General features: G+C 35.7%; 1 protein-coding gene across 3 annotated transcripts in view; it reads right to left on the bottom strand.

Moving 5' to 3' along the window:
* The window catches only part of LOC110031274 (probable polyribonucleotide nucleotidyltransferase 1, chloroplastic), a 100980-nt gene that overhangs the window by 46086 nt on the left and 32386 nt on the right, over positions 1 to 22508 (bottom strand). For all 3 annotated transcript variants that reach the window (XM_020734389.1, XM_020734388.1, XM_020734390.1), the window contains exons 8-12: positions 18570 to 18626; positions 17929 to 18042; positions 16902 to 17165; positions 9847 to 9921; positions 4145 to 4258 (exon numbers count right to left, since the gene is read on the bottom strand). In XM_020734389.1, coding sequence (XP_020590048.1) covers positions 4145 to 4258; positions 9847 to 9921; positions 16902 to 17165; positions 17929 to 18042; positions 18570 to 18626 — 624 coding nt within the window. The remainder of the gene's footprint in view (positions 1 to 4144; positions 4259 to 9846; positions 9922 to 16901; positions 17166 to 17928; positions 18043 to 18569; positions 18627 to 22508) is intronic.

Raw genomic sequence — 22508 nt, 5'->3', positions numbered from 1 at the left:
TGGATTCCTTAACAATGTTCCAGATTTGAGCTTTTCCCCTTCACACCTCTTCGTCCGATTTCGTTGTAAAGTCCTATCCTTTTGACCTCTTTGAAGACATTATCCCCTGATTTTTATCGAGAGTTTTCTTAGGTGACTTCGGTCATTTGAGATGTAATTAACTATAGGGGCTTGCCCTTATAGGGAGCTTTTCCGAACCCCGCTTAAAATAAACCCTATTTAATTATTTGTATTAAATAGGGGAACTTGTCGGCAAATAAAATGGTTTCGCAGACCCAAACGGACGTCATATCTTTCTTAGTTTATTTGATCGAGCTTCATCCTCAGGTCTTGTGTTTATTCTTCGGGGTAGATACAGGATTTGAGGTAGAGCGCTCTTTCATTTAAACTGTGAAAAATATGAGGTCAGTTTGATTTCGTATTTTTCTAAAATTATATATATATATGTAAATTAAAAAGTCCTTCCGAAGCGGGCGACGGGATTTCGATTCCGGCGGCCGACAGCTTCTTACGGGCGACCCCCAAACGTAACTCCCCCCTTTTTAAACGCCGACAACTTTATCTTTAGACTTCTGCGCAACCGTGTTCTGCAATATAAGTCCTAACTCACCTTAGGTTCTGAGGTTGTTGTTCGGTATGACGTAAATCATCTTATCCCCGCAGGCTATTTGCATAATAGGGTATTATGCTAGTGTATGTCCCGAATAATAAAATTGGTATGATTGAACAATTAAAGAGTATCATCTCCAAAACACAGCCACAATTGTTTGAGAAGTCACTGAGGTTTCTCCTCAGGATCTGAGATGTCTCGTACCTTCTATCTCTCTTTAGACTCCTAAAATAATTGCTCTCATTTGGTCATTTCCCACTTGATTTTCCGCGTCCTATTATAAAAACCTAAACCTTGAATTCTTGAATACTAGTAATTTTGATTATTATCGAGAGTTTTCTCAAGTAACATCAGTTATTTGAAATGTGATTAACTATGAGGGTTTGTCTCTATAGGGAACTTGAAACATGGGGAACTTGGAACTCAGGGAAAATAAACCCTACATAATCTTCATATTAGGTAGGGGAATTTGTCAATCACATATAAAAAGTTCACAGATCAAACAAATATCACAAATATCTTAACTCGTATGATTGAGTCCATCGTCGAGGTATACACTTATCTTTCGGGAAGATGTAGAATTCACAGTATCAGACACAATTATGTAAACTTTAAGACGAATGAGATCCATTTGGTTTTATTTTTTTTCAAAATTAAAACACAATTTCCAAAAAAAATTAAAAAAGATCATATACCTTTCTATATTAAATTAAATTTAAAAATTATTATTTTCAAAATAGCGACAGACAACCGCCCGCAATACTGTAGTAGGTACAATAACCGTAGCCCCCCATTTCCTATTTAATTCATTTGTTTTCCTTTCCTGATGCTTTCCAATTATAATTCCATCTCTTCTCTACTTCTTTTCTATTCCTCTCCTTGTCTATTATATCGAATTTCAATCCTACTCTTTGCCTATTTTATTTACTAGTCCCCTCTTTATATAGGTGTTGTATTCATAGGTTTGAGGAGGAGATTTATGGATGATTTGTTGATTTCAGCTACTACCTTTGAGGCATTTTTCCTCTCTAAGGGTTGTATCTGACGGCAAGAATGTGCTACGACTATAACTCGCCTGAGGTGGTGACCATCTCTAAGGGTTTGGGTGATGCTCCGGTTGTAGCTCGACCCAGACAAGAGATTTATCTTTCCGCAGCCACCTCTCCCATGCAGTCCAACAGTCGTCAGCTTGCTGCCCTCCCTTTAGCTTACCTTCAGCAAGCCGCCAACCCTTTTATGTCTGCTAGTGCTGCTACCAGGCCAGGATAGCAAATAGGTTGTTGTCAAATCACCTTCCATACCTACTATAGATCTCGCTACCTTTTCATTGTTGCAAATCACGACCCCAACATCCACTCCAACTGTACCGCCAACACTCCATCCTCTTCTACTACACTAATTATACCCCTCCCTTATTTTCCACCACTCAACCATGCCCATCTCCCTAGCCCTAATTGGGTCTATGTGTTGTGTCTTTATTGCTATTTTCTTTTGTCGTATGTGTCGTTGTAACCCTATCGAAATTCAACAAAAATATTATTCACATTTTATTTATGATTTGGGCTTTTCTCTGGTATCACTACCACTTTGTCCTTTCACCTAAAACAAGGCAAGGACGCCAATGTTAAGAATTAACCAAGTGACACAAAAGAAAGTGTCAAATCCATACAATTAAATTGTGCATGCTTAGCTTCTAAAGCTATTAAGAACAAATACATCTTCTAAGCAAGGTTTTCATAGCTAAAAAGGGTCAATTAATTGCACATGGGTCGAGTACTAAAACCAAGAAGCCACTAATGTCCATGCATCGAAACTTCTAGGCCAATTAATCCATTTAATATGGCTAAAAATCTTTTATTGACTGAATTCTACCACAAAATAGGTTTCCATGCCATATCATTCTCATTTGATCTATTGATTCCACCTAGAAAAAAGGAACTAAGTGTTCTTAACCATGTGCTCATCACTACCCAACCCTACCCAAAACCATTTTAAATCATATTCTCCACTTAAAGCATAAAATCGAACGATAATTGGCCCAATCCTTCTGATTATTTGGATCAAGATTCACCTATAGACCATGAAAGATGGATCTATGGGATTTTGATAAGTTTTACCACCATATCTCAATTTTTTTAGCATTAAGGTATTTTAACATAAAAAAGAAATCTTTAAAGGCAAAACCTAGGGTTGGGTTAGGACTATTGTCCAAGGGGAGGGGACTCACCCTCCTAGTCATCTATTATTCCAAATACATTCTTTTCTTTGTTTAGGATTAGTTTTCGTTGAGTTTTATGTCGAGACAGCCGTCAACATCTCAATCTCCTTTCTAAGGTTGTATCCGAGGACAGACGGTGCTCCGAGGTGATAATTACCTTCCTATTTCATTTCCTCTCCCCTATCACAGCTCCTCCCCCAACAACCCCTTCCTGCTATTCGCCCCTTTATCCAACCGTAACTCAACTATCAACCCATTTGTACAACCGTAATCCACTTCAAGCCCCCTTGTCCAGCCGCAACTTCACTACCCGTTCTATGCCCCGTCATAATCCCAACTAGCCGCTTCTTCCAAACTGTAAACCCACTCCTAACCGCCTATAGTTTCCGCAAAGCCTTCTCGTGGCTACTTGTTGTTGCGGCAACCCAGATCTACTTGCTTCTTGTTGCCGCCAACCCATCCCTACCCTTCAGCTGCTACCACAACCTGATTTCCAACCTCCAACTGTGGCTGCAACCTCCAACCGTCAACCTACTTTACGTCCAGTCGACATCGCCACCTTCATTCTCAACCTAGAGTGTCGTGTTTGTTTTCATTTATTTTCTGTTTTCAAAAGTCTTAGTTGTAACTCCTCTGAATTTCAACAATAAGATTTGCATTTCTTTGTGGTTTGACTTAACTCTGATATCACTAAAATAGAACCTCATTAATTCCTTGATTGTCAATTATCTTTGAGAATTGTTAGTGATTATTAATTATGGGATTTACCTTTATGGGTAACTTTGAATCAAAAAAATAAAATTATTACTAAAATTAAAAATTATTAGGAAGTATGCAATCCTCAAATTTTACAAATAAAAAAATAATGATCCTCACAAGATCTTAGGAGCTTCCATGAGCCCAATTAGTTCAAAAGTATTATCTTCATTATCCAAAATGGAAGGCTAATGTTTGAATGCTTTAAAACAAAAAATTAAAACGCAAGGGCTTCAATAAGATAGTGTCAAAGTACATCAAACTAAAGTTTTAAGAAATAGTTAATAATGCAAAACCTTCTTCATATCAAGAGAGAAGCCAATAACCTTAAAAAATGGCTAGATATCATTCATCATTTATGCCGACATTAGTAAAATACCAACAATTCCCATAATTCAGGTCAAACATGGAGAAGAGCATGAAAATTTTTTATCCAATTAAAATAACTGTAGTATAGTCGCATTGTGTAAAACAAATCAAACTAATTAAAAAGAAAAAAGCCAATGGAAATGAAATACATCGGGTGGAGGAAACCCATGTTAACCACAATTGCTACACACCTGTGTTTCTCCACGAGTGAAAAGTGCACTTCCATGTGCTCGTGGTAGTAGTCCACATTGTGTGGAAATTGAGCGAATCTCTGAAGGAATTCGACTATCGCTTCTTTTCCCACCCTAAAAAAATAACAGAAGTCAAACAGATCATAGAAGTCGGTTCAATTACTTCTGCATATGCCATTCAGAATAAGAATTGCTAAGTAATACATCTTTATATGACATAAATTAAAAAAGCTTTCTTTTTCCCTCTTTCGGCATCAAGAAGTAGGTTGATCTCTATGATCATTCATCGTTGGCCAGTTAAAGTCAAGGATTCCAACAATCATTCTGATCCAACCAAAGCATATCTCAAATAGTTGAGGGCACAAACTAGGTGAACCATAATTCATATGATTTTGTTCCCTGATAATTACATTGGTCATGTAATTCCTCAACAACATGATCTAGGAATGCTAGCCAATAGAAACTTCTCCGCAAAAGGCCTAGGTTGTTCACCATGAGAAGCATAGAACTTCGAGAGGTTCCCTGTCCAACATTTCTATCATGAAGGGCTGAAATGGTAGATCATAAGAACTTTCAGTTTTGCGTTCACTATAAATTATTAGATGATCTATCATTTCACCTTTTTGCTTTAATTATGCCAACAGTGGGACTGATTTTACAAGTCCATTTCTAGGCTAAGCAAGCCATTTTGACATGCTAATAAAAAAGCGACTGCAACATTCGATAAGAAATGCAAATAGCAGGATTAACTTATAATAGCGATCAAATTACAAGATGGTGTCCAAATCAAATGCATTGAAGATTCCAAATGGTAGGGGAAGACCTAGACCAAATCAATTGCATTAATTTTCTTAATCTTTCTGTTATTTGAGTGAATTCATAATCATTCTGCACTACACAAGATAATATACAAGGGGGTGTCATAGGATGGAAGAGGCCAAAAATTTCGACATGGTAAAGCATAGTAACATCATCAGGTTTATAAGCTAGCATTATGTGTAAAGTTTCCCAAAAGCTTCAAGCCTATGCATGGCACTATATTTCCCAAACAATAAAGATTTATCCTTAAGTTTAGAGTACATGGAGATTAACAACAAAATCATGGAAAGCAGAATAAGCTGTTTCCTTTTAAAGTATAAAGTAGAAGAGGATAAGAGCTTGTTGAATAAAAAAAATGTTAATCTATTCTTATTTCCTCTTCTTTATGGAAAAATTTAAGGTCTTAGAAATCGGATGAGAAAGGTTGGTCCAATTGTTTCAACCATAAACAGGTCCTTCACCAAGTACAATTTTATTCGAAGACCGTCTTCACATCTAACCAGGTAATGATTGAACGAGTTAAATGATGAATAGGCCCCATTTTTTATGAACCTCCCAATTTTAATATTTATCAATTTATGGCTTCTTTATTTTGATCAAATTGTTATCAATAAAAGGTTTAAATAAAAAAGTATATAATCTATGAATCCTAATTTAAGTTAAATATTCTGTAAACATTGGAAAAGATATTGGTGAAAGTTTTTCTGATTTTGGTAGTCATTGTTGTTTCAATCCAATAGTACTGTTCCAGATATTTCTACAAGCATTTGTATAAAAACAAAAAAAAAATCAAAATGTCATGTTCTTTAAATTTTGACTTAGAATCATATTCAAAATAATTAATCATGAAATGTTAAGATATAGAATATTGTACTTTGGATTGATAAAAATATTATTATTGTATCATTATTAATTCATTTATATGATATTATAATTTTAATATTCATTATGCTATCCAAATCAATCATATATGAACCTTAAACCTCTCCTTTCAGTTTAATGTCAAGTCCTTTCAAAATCTTCAATACTATTGATATTCACTACAACGAAAAAAATTTGTGCTTTTGCTTGCATGTGCGTTGGATGGATATGGTTCCAAGAATATATAAGGTGAGAACCAATTAGAAGTGATGGGGTGGCGCTTTAGTTTTGAATAGGAAAATTGGTTGAGCAAATGTTTAAATTTAGGAGCAAGTACGAATTTTGATTGGGGTTAGTGTGGATTTCTTTGTGGGGCAGCTTACTTTGTTTTGGATTAAGTATTAATTGAAATTTGAATGAAATGTGATTTGAAAATTTCTAAGGATGTGGAAGCGAAGGTTATTATAAAGACATGAGAAAGAACACGTGAAAAGATGTCTGTGAGGATAAAGTTCTGGATGGTAAGGACTTATGCATATGGAAGCACAGTGGAGTAAATCGACAAGAGAGAGATGTATGTGGAAGATAAAAATTCATCCAAAATTCATTCAATGTAAAGTTAAGGATTATGGATGGATCAAAAAGAGAGATAAATGATAAGAGAGGTCGTGGTGGTGGGTTTAACGAAAGAAGAGAGAACATGAAAAATTTGATAGCAAATAAAAATGTTAACTCAAACATTAATGAAAGAATAATATTAAGGAGATCATACCATCAAATTTCCCGGAATTAAGGAAACATTCACCAAAACACTATGATGTAGCGGAGAAGAAAGGTACGAAAATTCTCCATAAAGCTAATGTGGAAAGATTGTAGAAAGATAAAACCAATGCACAAAAAATTAAGCTACACTAGTACAGAAAACTAACGATTTGTGTACATAACCTATAGGAATAGCCATCAAGCACATAGCAAGAAAAATCATTGGCAAGTTTGAAAGAAAACTTCATCAGACAAAACCTGAAACTGCTCACAGCAGCATCATAATTATAGAAAAAGGAATCTGAAAAAAGGAAACCCTTAATAAACTAAATAACAGCATTAAATGCCCTATGAACCAGAAAAAAACATAAGAAAATAAGCTAATTACATTAAACGAGAATCAGAAAAGAGCATAAACCAGTAATAAAGAAATGTCAGGCACCATTTTAGTGTTGCATTAATTTTATATTATCAATAAGAAAACCAGAAATCTTCACCCTATCTTCATTTTCTTCATATGAAAAGCCAAAAGAAAACTGACACGGGACTTTGGAACGGACCAGACGGCCCTCAAAGGGAGAGGGCTGTCAATCCCCCTTTCCTCTTCATCATTTCCTTCCTTTCATTTCCTTTCCTCCTATTCCTTCTTTCTTTTTCTCTTCTTTCCTTCCCAGCACTTACCAATTCTGAATTTCTATTATGTTTATTAATCTTTGCATATTTTGAATTCTTCCCATTATAAACATTGCTTAAATTATGAATTCTAATTATTTTTATTCTCTTCCTTATTATAAACGTTGCTTATTATAAATCCTTCCTGATTTGAAGAAAGTCCTAAGATTACATGGACGCATTTCAGGATTTAATGAGAAGTTTGACTCATAGGTGTGTAAACTAAAAAAGTGTATACGAGTTGAAACAGTCGCTAAGAATACGGTTTGAAAAATATATATTGATTTGTTAAAGGTTAGGGGCATACCCAAGACAAGAAGGACATATAATGTTCTTCAGACATTCAAATGATGGGAAGATAATTATACGGATTGTGTATGTAAATGATATAGTTGACCGAAGATGACGTACATGAAATGAAATGGTTGAAGACTTCTCTCTCATCAGTTTTTGAGATGAAGGACTTAGAATCTCTGAGGTATTTCCTTAGCTTGAAGGTTTATAGATTAAAGAAAGGGATTGTTGTTTCTTAATGTAAGTATGTTTTTGATCTTCTAAAAAAAAATTGAAAGGAGTGCTTGTAGGCCTGCAGACACTGCAATTGATCTCAATCAAAAACTGAAAGATAAAAAGGAAGGTGACCCAATGAATACGGTTCAATATTAAAAGTTGGTGGGAAATTTAATATACTCACAAACATGACCAGACATCACCTTTGTTGAAAGTATGATTAGTCAACTTATTTTGTCCTCAGAGAAACACCTTGAAGCAGTTAACAAAATTCTCAGATACCTAAAAAGTACACCAAGTAAGGGATTACTTTTCAAAGACCATACAACAGAACATAGAAACATACATTGATGTGGATTAAGCGGGCTTAGTTGTTGACAAAAGGTCGACACAAGAATACCGTATTTTTGTCTAGGGAAATCTGGTTATATGTGGCAAAGTAAGAAATAGAATGCGACTAAAAAGAGTAGTGCAAAGGTAGAATATCGAGCTATGGCTAATAGAGTATATGAGATGTTATGACTAAAGAGAATTCTTGAAGTGCTACAGGTACCAATAAGCATGCCAATGAAGTAGTGTTGTGGCAACAAAGTTGTCATAAGCATTGCAGAAAATCCAATGCAACATGATCTCACAAAACATGTGTAGATTGATAAACACTTCATAAAAGAGAAGATTGATTGTGGAGCTATTTACATATCATTTATCCCTACTGCTCAACAAATAATGAATATCTTCTCCAAAAGACTGTTGAAGCCTAATTTTGAGTTCCTTGTAAGCAAGTTGGGCAAAATATATATCTATGCTAATTGAGGAGGTGTTGGATTTTCAGGAAGATTTTGTTTTTTGTATCTTCTATCATTTGTATTTTATATTTTTAGGAATTAGAATTAACGACATGTCATAATTCAGTTTCCTTCATTTATTATGGGGAATTGTGACTGATTTTATTGCTTTCCTAATGTGGGAGTCACACCCCTCTATTTATCTTATACTTATTTTCTATGAAATTAAAGAGGTATTATAAATTTTTTCCCCTGCCAAAATCTACACTATCAAATCAAAGTTTGATCATATTGGCATCATCATCCAGTGCAACATGGATGTGAATCTGGTAAAAAAGGATCCGGTAAATTTTGTAGTCAAACCTTATTATCACTAACCTTTCTAGGGTTGACAAAAAACTTTTCTGTGTACTTTCTCTTAATGAATGAATTAAGGATTCAAGATCTCCATGAAAGAAGGATTCCTTGCTCATGAGTGACAACCATAGAGAACGTTTTCAAGTTTGTGCTGATCTTCCATCACTGTTAAAAGTTCTACCATCGTAAAATCTCAATTTTACTAAGGCATAGTGCGAATTTCAAATCAACCACAACCTCGGAACTGGATCTTATAACACCAAATGACCAAGCCTACTGAACGATGTGCACAAACTTACGGCACCATGAAAGAAAACATGCACAACTCTATTGGCTGGTAGCGTGGAAACTTTATTCCTACACTTAATTCAGATCATGCCATTAGGTTTGTCATACACTTTTCGATCATGAATAATCAAGAAACTCATGCAGAAACATGCAATTTTCATCAAGAATGTCAGTTTCACGGCAATGAATCTCTTTTATGTTGCATTTTTTTTCATTAGGCAAGGCATTTTAGATGGCTTCAAGGATGGCTTACAAGAGCACCTAAAACCCCAAAAACTCTCAAACATAATAGGCTACACAGGCTACTATAATATGGATTGTGCACTGGTGAGAAACAATCACTCCATCCTAATTTCTTTTAACTCAATATTAGTTGTTTCACATGATACTAAAAATTAAAGAAATAAGTTAACAGTAACAAAAATGTAACACTAAGAAAAATAATTAAAGAACAGTTCAACTGAAACATAATGAATGGTGCAAAATTTATAATTTCAAGGAATAAAGACAGGAAGCACACAGATGACATAGAAATCATGTCATCCAAAATATATTTATAAAAAGGGATCAGATTAAAAATGAAATGTGAAGATCATTCCAATTCAGAAGCCTCCACTTAATCTGGTAAAATCATTTTGCAAACCAAACCTCAACAATTCGTTTGCGGAGAAATTTTGAAGTAACTTCCTTGAAAACTAGCTTCACATCAACTTCTGAAAACAACTGCAAAAGAAAATTTTATAGCCATTGAAAGATTTCTAAAAAAACTTACTTTCATTCAGTAGAATCAACGGAGAATAAAAAATACTGTAACAGAAGGTAGGAATATCATAGGTGTCTAAAAACTAAATTACAACAATACCAGCATACGCAGTGCATAGCAAAATTTCAAGCATATTGGATGATATAGATTGAATGTTGATTTCATTTTGTAAACAAGAATGGCACCTACAAGCATCCAAGATAAACATAGAGAAAGAGCAGTGCCCTTTCTGGGAACTTATTTTTGTGTGGTGCATGTGCACATTGTGGTGCTTTAGTTAAGTAAAATTTTAACAGGGGAAACCAGCCACCAACCCGACTTCTGTTGTTTCAACATTTTCATACGCTGCGCCTCCTTAGCGGTCCCAAACTTCCAAATCCTCAACACCAAAATCATCAGCAAATGATTTTAGTTTAGTAAAATGCAGTGCGTCAACTATTAATAAAAGATATTAAAATATATTAAAATAAAAAGGGGAATCAGGTATTGCCTACAGCATATTGACATAATTATTGATTTTAGGCTAGACTTAGTTCCGTTTTGTTCGAGTTTGAAGATATATTTCATTGCACACATTTGCGCATGGCTCTTCTCTGAGAGTTTGTGGTTCCAAATTAAAATTTCAGAAAGTAGACTAGATTTCATATAAGACACTGCTCAGAGAATAGTGCTCATTTTGTAAGTAATTTTAAGATTTGATTCCAAGTTCAACATAGCCGCAAGCCCAAATTGTTAATTATCCATCTTGAAAGAGAATAGTTTTAATATAGAGTAGCTATTGGTGCAAAATGTTTGACATATAGTAGCAATATTTTTAATTTTAGATTTTGAAAATTTACCAACTTTAAATTAAAACAGATAATGGGATAGAATATATTGAATGCGATCAAGATTGCATGATTCCGTCATCTCGGATTATTGTAAACCCTAGTCTATTTAGTTTGAGAAGATGGTGAGCCGACCTAACCAAAGAGTAACTGTCAACATCTATTGGTTGTATCATCTAAGAAGATCAAATAGACTTAAGATAGATGTTTATCAAAGGGGATACTTTTAAGTTAAACTAGGGAAAATTTTGTGCCTAATCAAATCACTTTAATTCAACACTCATAAGATTTAAACCATTAAACAACTTGAAGGCTATGGCCATTACCATAATTTAAAGTGTCATTTTACAGTGAAACACCAATGGAAACTAGTCATAATGTGCCGAAATTTTAATAATAAGAATAATAAAAAAATATTCATAAAAAAATGCTAATATTTGAACAACAGCATCTTACAAAGTAGAAGCACTGTGCGAGCTAATTAGTGGGAGGCGTGTGCAGAAGGCAGCCGAACCAAAGTAAGGTTAAGATTTTGTTTTAATTGAAGTTAAAAGGAGTTTTGTATTATGATTGAAGTTAAGAAATTTTATTTTAATTAGAATATGTGTTAATAATAAGATTTTGATTTAGATCAGGTGAGCATGGCGTTATGCAGTGTCATATACACTGTGCGAGAAGGGTTGAACTAAAATCAATTAAGGTGCATTTAGGTTAATTTTATATTGATTTATTTTTATTTCGTAAATCTAATATTTTGAAAGTTCAATTGAAGTTACTTGAGATTAGTATTAATTCGGGTTTTTCTAATCAATGTCAGAAATTAAAGGTTTTCAATTGAGGAGATCAATAAATTGAGAGAGGTGTTCAAGGAAAGAAGAACTAAAAGAATTTAATTGAGGCATGTTGTTACTTCAAAAAGTTTATACAGAATAAATTATTAGAAATTTTATTAGAAATTTAAATGAAACTATTAATGTAAGATTTAACCCGCCTTTAATTTTAGACATAAAAGTATGATATGACAAACTAAATATGAAGAAAATTGGATGATCAATATAATATTATGATTAATATTTATAAACATAAATGGAGAGGAACTCAAAGTTCAACACGAAGAGAATCAATAGAAAAGTTAAGTAATTATATTTCTAAATTTCAGTAAATTTTATTATTTTTATATGTATGTATGATTTCATCTATGTTCATTTCAGTGAGAAGTAGATTATTACAAATTCTTCATATTGTTAGATAGGAAAATATGCATATTAAATAGTTGTGCAATGAAGTCAAATCGCATATGATTTTTCATGTCGTTAAACATGAAGTATGCATGTTACATTCTATTATCCTAATAGTTGCATAATAGTTTAATTTATGAAGGTACCAGATTATTGTATAAACCTTATGTTTTAGTAGAGATGTATTTGTCAGTTTATTGCATGACCAGACATATATGTCATATGATTATTTGATCTTTAGGATTTTAGTAATTATGCATATATCAGTTTATTTCATGACATAATTTTTGTGCGACTGCAATTATTCATTAGTTAGATAAGTTTAAATTACATGATATGAGAATAAAATTTATTATGAATAATGAAATAGCTTATATATGGATGTTTGTGTGCATGCTGAGAAGATAAATTCACCCTCTTATGGTACAGACAGGAGACGTCAGTGTACCCGCGACGCAGACGTTATTCTACCAGTCCAGACAATTGTGATATTTAGATCATTAACCGTTGTGTCGATGATAGAATATCAACCAGGGTTCAGTATACAGTTCTTCGCCTCAAACAATTGTGTAAATTAGATAACAAACCACTGTGTCGATGGAATAATAATGGTCAAGAGTGTGATAGGTTATGTTTCGACAATGCTTCTAAAATAGATGTGAATGTTAAGAATATAAAGTAAAAGTAAAGTTAATGCATATAGAAATTTAAGTTATTTTTCATTAAGTAAATTTCATGGATACATACGTTAAATTATTATAATATTTTTATAAATACATTAAAGACCAACATACATATTATTTTCTTCTCATTGGGTGACTGTAGTTTAGAAGTCTGATTGCTCTTGGGTTATTTTTATAATTCATTAAATTGTTTTAATGAATTTTTCATGTTTTAAACTTTTGAATAAGATGATTAGAAAAGGAGTTAATGTGTACAAAGGCGAGAACAACAACCAGAAATGTAAAACTTTTATTTGTTAATTAAATTATTTTCTTTAGTGACTCTTTCATGAGCATTTGAATATTAATTTTTTAGTGATAGAAATAGAATAATACAAAACTAAATTTCACAGTCCGACCATTTGTTTCCGTATTTGATAATTTCAAGTCTCAGACCGGGTCGTGATATAGTAATTGTCTTTCGTGGTGTCATATGGTGCACCACATTATCAAAAAATATATCTTTACTAGCATGATATCATTGAATGTGGCCATAGAGGTATACATAACATGATATTAGCACATAACAATGATGCATGGACATGAATTTTATCATTAGTAATATGATGTCGCAACATTTAATATGTTAGTTGGAGCAGATATAGATATTTGCTTTATCTGAGCCCATGTGCAACAATTTTTTTTTCTTCTATGCACTTGCAAAGTTTTTTAATATTTTACTTGAAGTAAGGATTCATGCAGCCAACCCCACATGGTGGAATAAACTTTTAGTTGTTGTTGTTGTTGTTTTTGCCAATTAAAATAATGTTTAGATGTTTTGAGTATTTTTAAAAACAATTGAATCTTAAACAAATATGGAAAATATGTTTTGTTTCAAATCACAACACAAACCATAGAAAAGATGCAATAGAGAAAACCTCATTCATTTTAACTTGTAAAGGTAAAGTTAAGCTTTGGAAGATTCATCTTATTTACAGGCTAGTGTCACGACCCACCACATTATGAAATTTGCAAGGCAAACTTGGGAAGGAAGATTCTAGAGAAGACCAGGTTGTGGAGAGCCATCCAAGATATTCTAGAAGATTCTACCTAATTTTAGAGAATATGAGAAGGAAAGGCACAAGAATAACTTTGAATGTTCTAGGGCTATGTGTGTAATAAGAGAAGAATGAAGAACTCTCTAGAAACTAGAATAATTTAATGCATTATAGAATGTTCTATTAGGCTTGGAGGGGGCTATAAATAAGATCCCCTCCCCTCATTTGTAATCACCCAAGCATTGAATCAAAGCATTCAAGTGTGAAGTATTTTTTTCTCTCTACTCTTTTTCTTAAGAGTGTTTGGTGCTCACAAGTCCAAGCGTTGTGAGGATTAGACTGATTTAGTGCTAAAGGAGAGCGCTAAAGCCGCATGGGTGACTTGGAGAAAGTTAGTCCGTGGCAGTTGGTATCAGAGACTTGGTTTGAAGGAATGAAAAAGAGTGTCCAAGAGCACGTGATGAAGTCGGAAGCCACGAATGTGAAGTCATCTCAAGGGCGAGGTCGTCGGGAGCAAAGAGATCCCGCTGCGCCCAAGCCACATGAGAGGTCCAAGGAGATCATGCATGACATTAATTCGCGCCTTGCTCGGATGGAGGAGGTAATGAATGGCATGGAGGACCAAGTAGAGGATCTCAACCAAAGGGTTGATGGACTTGAGAAAGAGGACGTCACTATCCATTCAACGATCAGATGTATGATGCTCCAACTTGAAGAGACCTTACTCGGTCATATGGCTAAGTTGCAGAAGGATTTGGTGGAGAAGCTTCAAGATTTGCGAATTGCCTATGAGGAGGAGATGAGCGACATGCGTGCTAGCTTGGAAGAGATGCGTGGAAACATTTCGTTGTGCAATAGAGCACTAACGACATCCACAAGCCACCCACTTTCGAAGCCAAGAGGATTGAACTTCCAAAACCTATGAGTTTTGGAGGGGTTCGCAACGCGAAGGAAGTAGACAACTTCTTGTGGGGACTAGAGCAATACTTTGGAGCAATAGGGATTGTCGATGAAGATGCAAAATTACAATTTGCCTCTCTCTATCTATCGGACATCGTTATGCCTTGGGGGAGAAGAAGAAAATGAGATGTACAGAAATGTTTGTGCTCCATGTCCACTTTCAATGACTTCAAGAGAGAACTAAAGAGGCAGTTCTATTCTAAGAATGCCGACGAGCCCGGCTGCGAAGGCTTAAGCAAAAATGTTCGATTCAAGACTACATTAAGGAGTTTACAAGCCTAGTTCTTGAAATCCCAAATATGTCAAACAAGGATGCTCCCTTCAACTTCATGAATAGACTCCAATATTGGGCAAATATCGAGCTTAGGAGACGAAGAGTGCAGGATCTTGCCACTCATCGCGGTTGCTGAAAGCTTGGTTGATTATTCAAAGGAGTTTAGAAAGCTTGAGATAAGAAGAGTTGCAATGTCAAAAGTGGGGATGACAAGGGAAAAAACAAGGGGAAGACTAACAAGACATATCAAAACCGTTGCTTTCTTTGTGAAGGACCTCATTGGGCAAGGGATTACCCTCAGAAGAAGGCCCTCAACTCTCTCCTTGCAAGCCATAAGAAGGAAGAAGAAAGTGATAGAGAAAATGACATGGAGGCACATGTGGGATCTCTTCAACTGCTGAACGGGATGCAAGCTCCTACAAAACCCCAAGGGAAGGGGTTACTCTTTGAGGAGATGGCAACAGGAGGGAAGACCACCAGGGCAATAGTGGATATGGGTGCTTCCCACAACTTCATCTCCAGCCGGGAAGCAAAGATGTTGGGGTTGCGGATGACTAAAGGAGGGAGCTCCATTAAAGTCATCAACTTAGCAGAGATGTTAATCAACGGAGTGGCTAATGGAGTAAAGACCAACATTGGGGCATGGTCAGGTACTCTAGACTTCTCTGTCGTTCCTTTGGATGACTACAAAGTTGTCCTAGGAATGGATTTCCTGGAGCAAGCAAAAGCATTCCCAATGTCATTCGTCAATAGCTTGTGCATCACGGAAGGGAGTCAAGCTTGCTCAGTACCGATGATAAAATTAAGCAAGCAAGGATCTAAAATGCTATTGGCAATCCAGCTCAAGAATGACATTGCACGAGACAAGGGGGACAACTTGACTATTTTTCATGATATCAATGAGAAAGAAAAGACCCAAGGAGTTGGGATGCCAAGGAGAGTGGTGGAGGTTCCTAATACACCACCGCTAAGAAAGAAGAAAAATGGCTTAACAAGGTTGGAGACAAGTGCTATGCCAACAGCCAGGAAGAATTGTTGTAGGACACGCCTCTCCCATAACACCAAGGAGAAACCAAAGTTTGCCAAGTCGAGGCAAAACCGATGAGACGATTTCGAAGGTGCAGGGGAAGCCGCAATGAGGGCATTGTGAGTTTAAGTGGGGGAGCGTGTCACGTCACGCTCCGCCACATTCTGAAATTTGCAAGGCAAACTTGGGAAGAAAGATTCGAGAGAATACCAGATTGTGGATAGTCATCCAAGAGATTCTAGAAGATTCTACCCAATTCTAGAGAATATGAGAAGGCTCAAGAATAACCTAGAATGTTCTAGGGCTACGTATGTAAAAAGAGAGGAATGTAAAACTCTCTAGAAACAAGAATAATTTAATGTATTCTAGAATGTTCCATTAGGCTTGGAGGGGGCTATAAATAGGAGTCCCGCTATAAATATGAGCAAATATGAGCCCCTCCCCTCATTTGTAATCACCCGAGCATTGAATCAAAGCTTTCAAGAGTATTCAAGTGTGAAGTGTTATTTTCTCTCTACTCTTCTTTTTAAGAGTGTTTGGTGCTCACAAGTCCAAGCGTTGTGAGGATTATGTTGATTTAGTGCTAAAAGAAAGCATTAAAGCCACACGGGTGACTTGGAGAAAGTTAGTCCGTGACACTGGCTATCTACATGAATCACTAAGCATTGTCACCACTGCTAACATTAAAAGTTATCTCCCAGGAATTTATAGACATCAATAAGAATGCACTAGAGCGCGGTGTGAAATCTTATCTAGAGCACTAAAAATAACACCTCATGTTTATAGGGAATTTCATAGCAAAAAATGCTCAATATTTCACAGTATATATATGGTCCATCAAAAAATAGCATGAATCACAATTGAACTACAACCTAACAAAGAATTGAACCTCACCAATGGGATGGGTTTCCGAGGAATCGGCTTGATATGAACATCTCCTTCATCAACTTCACCATCAGACACAATCTCCTCATCATCATCCTCACTATGACAATCATCAATTACCGGTTCAGTGGTTCCAGACACCAGATCCTTGGCAATATACCCATTCTCGGTGAGAATTCTTATAACTTTCTCTTCCAGAACAGAAAGAGCCTTTCTTCTTGGTATTTTTCTACTTATTTGTAAAGCTTCCACTAGTTCATAACCTGAAATATCCTGCATTGATAAGATATATTAAATGAAATATTAGAACGAACATGAAAATGACCATCATTTTCCTTGATCTCCTCCCCCAACTTCTTCTCAAGGAAAGATGATAACGACATTCAGAAATGAATGCATAATTATAAATAATGTTTACATACATACCACTTAATTCCTATGTACTTGCATATCTAACACCTAAACTCTACCTATGCAAGAAAAGGTGTATTTCAGTTTTAAAAGTAAAAATAGTGGTATTTTTTATGTGATATGAAAGATTTGAGAGATATAAATGTAATAATTAAATTTTAGGTGTTAGATATATAAATACATAATAATTGGGTGGTATGTATGTAAATGCCCCAATTCTAAACTCATATGTGTAGACGCAGTGATTAAGAATTCAAAGATTATAACATTAACTCAACCAAGTCATGCTTAAAGGCTAAAGATTAATGTAACAGCATACCAAACATCTTGAAAAGAAAGTCACCATAAATTAAGGCATCATTGAATTAACTTTTTCTTTTAAAAAATCACTCGATGCTTGAGCACTTTTAACATTGTTAATTACTTAGAATAAAAATAAACATGAAATTTCCACAATGAAAAAAATTTTAAATCTGAAAAGCTTTGTCATCAATATTAAGAGGAACCATTTTTTCCAGTGCTAACATGCCGGAACAGAATGCTTCTATTTTGCAGGTCTAAATGAATCATTAAATTCTAAAATATTTCCATTTTACCCAAGGAAAGGCATAGAACATTTTCATACTTCAACATGTCTATAAAGCTCATCCGGTGGTAATTTAATTGCATCGACCATTTTTAGCTTTCCACATTTCTTGACTAAAGTTTCAACTTCCCTGCAAATCTCACGAACTGCAGCCTACACATTAAAAAGTGAAGTTACTGAAAGATAATGCAATCACAAACCAAGCTTCATCTCAAATTAAGAATATGTCGCACCACAATAAAACGTACGAAACCATGCAATCTGAGTGTAATAAAGAAAAGAGAGGACTTTTCAGATACAAGCAGGAAAAAAACCCATTCAGTCAAAACAAACATACAAATTAATTTAAAAATCAAATAGATGGAAATCATAAAATTCCTAACAAAAGAGAACTGCGATTTACAAAAAAAAAAAAAAAAAAAAAAAAAAAAAAAAAAAGACATAAAAATTAGGAGAAAAAAGATTCATTAATCCCCAGCTGAAAATAATATAAAGAGAATAAATAGTGAATTTATCCATATGCTTTAGCAACAGAAAACCCACACAAAAAATATTGACTTTATCCATAAATGAAACAGAATGATGAAAGAAATAGGGCAGTCAACAAAACCGGTTGCATTTTAAATGATAAATTACAAAGTAAAACCACAAAAAGCACATTTAACAGAAAATTAGCATACATGCCCAATTTCCATAGCTTGAAGCAACTTCTCCTCGGCAAGAAAGTTGCAAAACCCCTGAAAAAAAATTGAAATTAAGCTCATTTAAGTAGAACTATTTGAATATGCAAGAAAAGATACAAGACTAAAATATTGAGAAAATTTTTATATTCTTGTAATTTATAAAAATGATGATTTGAAGACTGAGAGTCCGTTTGGGGCCACTTATTTTCCACTTCGCAGCCCCAAATCACGAATATTCTCTTTTTTTTTTTTGTTTGAGAGCGGTGTTGGCGGCCGCCCGCCGCTAAATTAGGCGGAACGCGGGCCGCGGGATTGACCCCGCGGCCTCGCGTTCTGATCTAATAATGCCGTTGTTGCCCCGGCTCCCCAGCATCTCGCGAACTCTTCTCCCCTGGCATATGGCGAAGCCGTGCTCGCAGCCTTGCCACCTCCGATCGCAAGGGTGCTTTATCTGTTCGGGGGTGCTTGCAAGGGTGAGTCGAGGAGCTTCATCCTCCTTCATCGCACCGTCTTCTACAGTTTTCTTCCCCCTCCCATTGTCCAAACAGTAAGAAACCTTCTCCTTTATCTGATCATTAATGCAAGGGTTTTATTTGATCAAACATCAAGACCTGCAATTTCCTGAGTTTCCTGTTCTTTGGCTATAACTTTCTTATTGCTTTTAAACTTTTTTGTGGTTATTAACTTTTCACTATGTATCTTTTAAAGAATTATAGCTGTAAGCTGTCCGAATTCTTTTAGATGAAAAAAGTCTATAATATTTATGACAGCTACAAAAACTTTGCTTTTCAAAAATGGTACCAAACAAATTTTGCTACGAACCACATTCATCACAAATGGTGTCCACAAAGCCTCAAACAAGTATTCAACAATTTGATTAATGGTTCCAAACTAGATAGCTTACACAAAATTGATATCAGGCCTATAATCATTCGGATAGCAAGCCAACACGATCAATTCAAAGAGGCATATCACTTTCATCGACCAGAACAATCCAAAATATGCTAGAACTATTAGTTTTGCTTTAGAAGCCGTGGACAGATCAGTTGACTAATAGAATGAAAACAGAGTTTCGGATGAGCCTTTAGACAAATTTTCAAAGCTCAATTATCTGGAGGAGAAAAAATTTGGTGGGTAACTATGAAATGATTCAACCTTTAATAGAATGAAATGATACATTGATACGTTCTGATTTCTGAACTCATGTACAAATTCAATGTATTCGGCCTTGCTAGCATAACCATGCATGATTTCCTCTTATTATTTTTAGCTTCTTTTGTAAGACAAGTAATCTCTAAAATCTAACACATATTTTTTCTCATAATTAGTTATTTGATGAGTCCCTCATTTGTTCCTTCTCATAGAGCTATATTGTAAGATGCGAAGTATTTGTTACATTTTATATAAACTCCATCGGATGCGTCGACGGAGATCATGTCATTCGCCAATCACGGTCCTCGTGTTTTAATTTGGCTATGGTTTTCATGAATTGTGATTTTTTCCTTTTTTTTTCACTTTCGGTATTCACTGTTAAATTAGTTGTGCATCTAAATTTTTGAACTGTTTATAAGTAAAATTATGCTTCAAAAGTATAAAAAATGTCATGGTCATAGTTCTGTTTTAAATTGTTTTACCAAACAGGGGTAGCATGGTTATTTTTTCCAGAAAGAGTTGTCCCACAGTTGTTTTCACATAGTTGCACCAAACAGTCAGTCAACTTCCCCGCAACAGCTTCCTGGGGTCTGCAGCTGAAAAGCTGAGAAGCTGCAACTGCGCCAAACAGAGCCTGAGCCTCACCCTAAGAATAAGGATAAGGCTTCGGGTAAATAACAACAAAAAAGATGTGAATCACTCAATATTGCCTTTGGGTTTTGAATTACACCCACTATGCGTCGCTTCTCAACCTATCTGAGTTGTGTTTAGTTTTTTGTTTTGCTTTCTACTTTTTAAAAAAAAAAAAACACTCTTATATGATTTTGTTTTCACAAGAAACATATCTTGATGGGTCCCTTTCCATGCTTTCATATTTCCAAATCATCAATGAAAATTACAGAAATCATAGTGAAAATTAGATAGAGGAGCATTTTGTCAACTAAGAATTTGGAGTTCATATATGAATAATGGTGAGGTTGTATATGATATCGGTATAATCCGAGAATGCGCAAATACAGTTATTATTGCTAGAATTCAGAAAGAAACACAAGGGTTCATAAAACTGAAAATAAAATGACACGAATAAAAAAGGGACACTTGGGCGATAGCGCAAAGAATAGACTTCAGCTGGACAGCAGGTGCAATTGATTAAAGCGGTGTTGGCAGCAAGCAAGCGATGGGAAAGAGGGGATACGACAACAGTGAGAAGGGTCCTAGCGGCAACATAGAAGGAATATGAGGGATGGCGACAACTGGAAAAACACAGATTAAATCTAGTGGCGGCAGGGACGACCAGGTGAGTCGGGCGGCAGTAGGATGAAGATGCGGGCAAGTTGGCGGGTAGTAGAGGAAGTTCTAGCTGGGCGGCAAGCAAGAAGAGCATAGGAATATGAGGCGGCAGTAAGAAAGAGGATTATGGCGCAAGCTTGACGAGATAATTACCACCTTGGAGCAAGATACAGCCAAAGCACCACCCGTCCTTGGATACAACCATAATAAGGGAGAGAAGCCTGATGGTAGCAACTCTAAAAACAAAGCAAGACAAAACTGAATTCTAAACTCAAAATCACATTTATAATAGCAAATAAACAAGAAAGGGAAAAGAATGGGGGAGACTCGGGAGACAAGTCTTACCGAAAGGAAAAAGAATCGAACGGACCAGTCCAACCTCCTGCTAGACCGGAGCTTCAGCTTTGGTTGAACCCTTGGTCGGTTCAACCCAAAAAGTACCCGCGTCAGTCTTCCAGGGTTGAGGGAGCTTCAACTTCATCCCTCGAAACATCTGCATCTTTATAATACAGGGTCAGATCCACAACATTGAACGTGGTTGAAACAATATAGTCTCTTGGCAGGTCAATCTAGCAAACATTCATTCATTCAGCTTTTGAAATATTCTAAAAGGTACATCTGCTCTGGGTTTGAGTTTTCTAAATGCTCCTATGGGGAATCTCGCTTTCTTCAGCTTGATCCATATTAGATCTCCTTCTTTAAAGATCACATTATCCTTGCCTTGTTCGCTTGTGCCTTTTTCCGTTCATTTTTCTATTTTTTTTATTTTAAAAGGAGTCGCCAGCTTGTCGATCGTCGTATACTTCTCCCATTTGAATAAATCTCCCTCCCGAACCATATAAATGATTCGAAGAGGAGAGGAATCGAATAAAAAAGGGGACATACGACAAAGTGACAAACAAGAGAAAAAGTAAAACGTGGAGAATCTACGTACGATAAACCTCGCAAGGATAGGTTAAGAATGTCCACCCAAACAAGATTGGGCGGAGACACCTTAAACCAATATCCGCGAAAGAAGTATCTACATAGACTATTCATAACCAGAGAGTCAGGTGTATGTACCCGTTCTGGGGTCAAGAGCACTCCCAAAGGAACGTGTTCCTACTGGTTAATTACATCTTGGGGGATACCCAAGAATACTCTCGATAAAAGGAGTTTCGCTTCATATTATCATAAACCTGGGGTATAGGCAATCAAAAGGAAGGTTATTCCGTGAGGGAACAGTCCTAATACTTCAAAGCTCACACTAAGCAATCGGGTAGAGAGTGAGTCTCTCACATCCCAAATGGGTAGTGGCTAACCAGCACATGGGGCCCACGAAATAACCTAAATCATCTTAACGGGGATCTCCCAACACGTCAAAGCACATCCGGGCCAAAGGGCAGAGGACAAATCGTCGTATCCCAAATGGGTGGCAGCTCATCGGCATTGGGCCGTCAAGGTGATATCAACGAGGTCAAGGAGCGACAGGGCTCAAAGGGGCTCAACAAAAAG

Source organism: Phalaenopsis equestris, unplaced genomic scaffold (genome assembly GCF_001263595.1).
Source record: "Phalaenopsis equestris unplaced genomic scaffold, ASM126359v1 Scaffold000800, whole genome shotgun sequence".
Taxonomy (NCBI): Eukaryota; Viridiplantae; Streptophyta; class Magnoliopsida; order Asparagales; family Orchidaceae; genus Phalaenopsis; species Phalaenopsis equestris.
This window is presented reverse-complemented; position numbering and strand designations above follow the sequence as displayed.